The 4,107-nt window shown below is 34.8% G+C and overlaps 1 protein-coding gene across 1 annotated transcript in view; it reads right to left on the reverse strand.

Annotated features, from left to right (window-relative positions):
- Positions 1 to 4,107, reverse strand: part of entpd3 (ectonucleoside triphosphate diphosphohydrolase 3) — a 15,880-nt gene that overhangs the window by 8,349 nt on the left and 3,424 nt on the right. Inside the window, exons 2-4 of the mRNA XM_024268400.2 lie at positions 2,119 to 2,250; positions 513 to 630; positions 148 to 307 (exon numbers count right to left, since the gene is read on the reverse strand). Coding sequence (XP_024124168.1) covers positions 148 to 307; positions 513 to 630; positions 2,119 to 2,247 — 407 coding nt within the window. The 5' untranslated portion in view covers positions 2,248 to 2,250. The remainder of the gene's footprint in view (positions 1 to 147; positions 308 to 512; positions 631 to 2,118; positions 2,251 to 4,107) is intronic.

A 4,107-nucleotide genomic window follows, 5' to 3' on the forward strand; every position in this document is an offset into this window, starting at 1 on the left:
ACTTGATAAAATAAGTGGAAAAATTCTCGTTTTGAAAATTATAGAACACAAATAAAGACGTAAAGCAAAACTATCACAGGTAAGTTTGTAAGTTATTGTTTCTTTTGTGTACTTTACAGTTAATGGAAGGATAAAACCACATCTTACTGTAGCAGTCTCATTCCAGCAGTAGCTCCAAGAAAAAGAGAGGTGGATTTATGCTTTTCTTCAGGAACTTCTTTGAGGATTTGATCTGTGCAATTCTTGAATGCCTCCCACACCGCCGCATCTTTCTGCTTGTCCCCCGTCATGTCTGAGATAGGAATAGCTGTGGGGACAAAGCAGACCTGTGCTGAACAGGAAGGACTCTAGCGTAGCTAGAAGTATTTTGTCTCTTTAAAATCATCAGCGTTGTAATTTTTTTTTTGTTTTGCCACTTCAGTGTTTATTTTAGGTAAAATTTCTTACGTTAGACACAATAAACTGTTTACCCGCCCAAAATAAACTTTAATTAAAATATATGAAATACTCACATTTAACTTGACAGTGTGTCTTTTCCGTCACCACTCCTGTGTCATTCTGCTTCTCTCCCGGCCATTCGTACAGGAAAACAGTGGATCGAGATGAGCCAGAGTCTATCACTATGCCATACTGGAATAGTAAAAACAGAAATAAAAGTTACAAGAATGCACTTACTCCACTTCACTTTTTATTTGGATTTATATTGATGATGTCCAGAAACACATTATGTCTAAGAATGCAGTTTTTGGGATTAAGATAACAAACCCTACATCTCAAAAACATGGTTTCCTGTGACTATTACTAAAGGTGTTTCTAACTGCACTCATCTTTCTTAAGTTTCTTTTACACCGCCTTCTACAATACGCGTTCAAATGACCACTTTGAGTGACAAGTCACGTAAATGCACATATATGTGCGTTTCAGGCTTATGCATACAAAACGTTTGCACTCATGTGTCAATTCTACAAAATGTGTGTCCATTGATCACACATTGAAAGTTAAAGCAGACTTTGACTAATCAGGGATTCAGATTTGATTATGACATTTGGATGACATCCCTTTTTAATTCACGGAAGCGCCCACCGTTTGAACATTGGTCATGGCACATGTGTCAAAGTCAAGGCCCGAGATTCGGCCCTCCAGGTAATTGTATCTGCCCTCGCCCTCCAAATCCTTTTATTTTATTGTTGTTAATGGCCCAATGTTATCTTGTGCTTATTTCTAACTTGTATCATTTTGGCAAAATATATTTTTATGGATAGTAAAACATTGAAAGTTATTTAAGGTTTAAGTTGATTTATTCTGGAATAATATTCCTGTCTTTTTTATTATTCATCATTATGTTAAACGGTTATGGTTTTAAAGTTTAAAAAATTGGCATTATGCAAGCTTTTTGGACTATTTTGGCATTTATTATGATTTTTTTTTTGTTTTTTCGCTATTTTGGAGATTAACTAATATTTCAGCTACATGCTAGCTGTTTTGGCTTAACTAAGATTTTTTATTAGTTTTTTAGCCTAGTTTGCCATTTACTAATATTTTAGCTGGCTATCATCCTTAGCGTTTTTAGCTATTAGCTTCAGTAATTTTAGTAATCATCTTCAGCATCTTCAGCACTAGCATCTCCAGCGGCCAAATTCAGCTCACAGCCTTCACACTAGCATTATCGTAGGTTTAGTTCATAATTATGTTAAAAACAATATAGTTTTAAAAAATTAGTTTTACCGTTTTCAATAAATGTTTATCTTGTTCGGCCCGTGACTTAAGGTGTGTTTGGATTTTAGCCCCTTGTGCGATTGAGTTTGACACCCCTGATATATTGGAATAGAGCTGTGAAAACAAAAACCTGGAGCAAGATTTGCACCACCACGATATTTAGCACCAAAATCCTCCATTGTAGGTGGTGGATTTGTGTTAATATTGGGTAGAAACAGTCAAATGTGAGCACTAAATGTTTTATTGAACAGGCTTTTAGCAAGTTCTTGAACGTGTGCTAAACACCCGGTGTGAACGTGGCTTTGTTACTTTGTCTCTTCGTGGCACAAAAGCCTCTGACATTTTTACATATCCACATGTGGAAACCACAAATTTAACAGGATCAGTGCATGTCTCTTTCACCTCTTGACTGTACTGGTTAGATGTCCAAGTGTTCTGGATGACAGCAACAGTGACGAGGGCAGCAATGCTACCCAGCAGGAGAAGCACCACTCCTCCTATGCGACACTTGTAGCCTATTTTCTTTTCCATTTCCTGTTGACAAGACAAGGACATTTAAAAAAGGAGAAAATGGCCTTTACCAAGAAATTTGTGGTGATTTTTGGCAAAAGATAGTAAAAATAATTATTTTTTACAGATAAAATAGATTGTTATTAGCATTAGCTGCATATAAAACGTGATAATATGGACAGTAAAACATTCCAACGGTGTCTGAAATTAATATATCACCTTGAAAGCAAGGGGGTAAAGGAAAAAAGTTAGCACATGTTTTTATTTTTTCTTTCCTATTCTTCTTTTTTTTAATGTTATACTTCTAGCTGTGTAGATGTATTTGCAATATGCTGTTTTTTTACTGTACTTATCTTTATACATTTAAAGACCTACAGGAAATAATTAGAATATCATCCGAACCTGCAGAAAAAATTGTTAGGTAAAATTTTCTATAAACAACAATTCCCATTTAATGTTATCCTTTTTGCTATCTTGTGGGGTCCAGATGACCCCACCCTGACATTGACGTGTTATCCTTTCCATGGCAAAGGTGGACAGGATTTCATGTCTGACATGGACAACAGGAACAATCAAGCATAATTGAAAAAAATTGGGGGTTGATCCCACTCCCAACTTTTTTGTGCCTTGGACATTAAAAGGGTTAAGTCATTAAAAAGCCCCAAATGTCCTCTAAAAATACCAAAAGGAGTGAGTCCAGTGCCATGCAGTGGTTGGGAGTTATTGAGATTTAGACATACCCTCTAAAGACTTGCAGCACTGTTGGAAATCGGCAGGAATTGTGCCTACTTATTTTGGTCCATTTTGTTTTCTGTGCTCCGCTGACATTGTATCCATCCGTCTATCTTGTAATACATAATTAAAAGTTCTAATCACATGTTACCTTTAAAAACAGTGTAATAAGTTCCTCTAATGATAATAATAGAGATGAAACTCTTTGTTTCTATTTTGTTTTTGATATTCAGAACTTAAAACTGACCCAGTTTGGATGAATAAAATGCTTTCAAAAACACAAATATTATTCAGATGAATTTAGCACAAAAAAAGACATTTTGCGTCTTTGGAAGAATGTTGCTGATGACAAAACACTGAGTCACTGAGTTGAAACAGTAAATGAGGAAGCTGTTGGTTTTTGAGTTGACAAAAATGTCACCTGAATTGATGTCTGGATCTGTAGTGTGTTTTTAATGATGCATTTACCCACAAACCCACAGACACGTTCATCTAGTAAAGCATTTTGAGGTATTTTTAAATATATATATATATATATATATATAAATTGGATGTCTTATATTTACTTTAACGATGATTCTTTCTTCTTGAATCATTTTTCTATTAGAGGTCTTTCATAAAATCAGCTATTGAGATTGAGGAAAACTTGTCTTTTTTTGCATCATTCGTGTCTGCTTTGTAATCATATCCCAATAGTATAGCGTGTCAGCATTTTTTGCTCATAAGCAGGCCACAACATGTCTTCACTTGACTTTTTTTTTCTTTTTATTGTACATTTTCGACTCTCCCTGTAAGCTGTTGTGTGTCTGTGTTCTTCAACTCTATAATGCCTTTATGTACAGTAAGCTTCATAATCTGCTGTCATTTATGAGCCAGGACTGAAAAGAGTAGTATTTGCTTTACGTGGGGAAACTGAGAACGGTTTTTGTGCAGCTAAAGATTTGTTGCTGCACGGCAAAAACAAGCTCTATAAAAAGAAGTCTGAAATTCTTCAAATAAAAAGAAAATCTTTAAATAAGCAAAAAAAAGTATGCCAATGGGGTAAGAAAAAATAGTCTTACCAAGATTTCTTATTTTAATCAAAAATATTCATTTCTAGTCACTAAGACGTGTTTTCTTATTTTAAGATTATTTGGCTTTTAAAAAAAC

The sequence above is a fragment of the Oryzias melastigma genome, linkage group LG16, assembly GCF_002922805.2.
Source record: "Oryzias melastigma strain HK-1 linkage group LG16, ASM292280v2, whole genome shotgun sequence".
NCBI classification, from domain to species: Eukaryota; Metazoa; Chordata; class Actinopteri; order Beloniformes; family Adrianichthyidae; genus Oryzias; species Oryzias melastigma.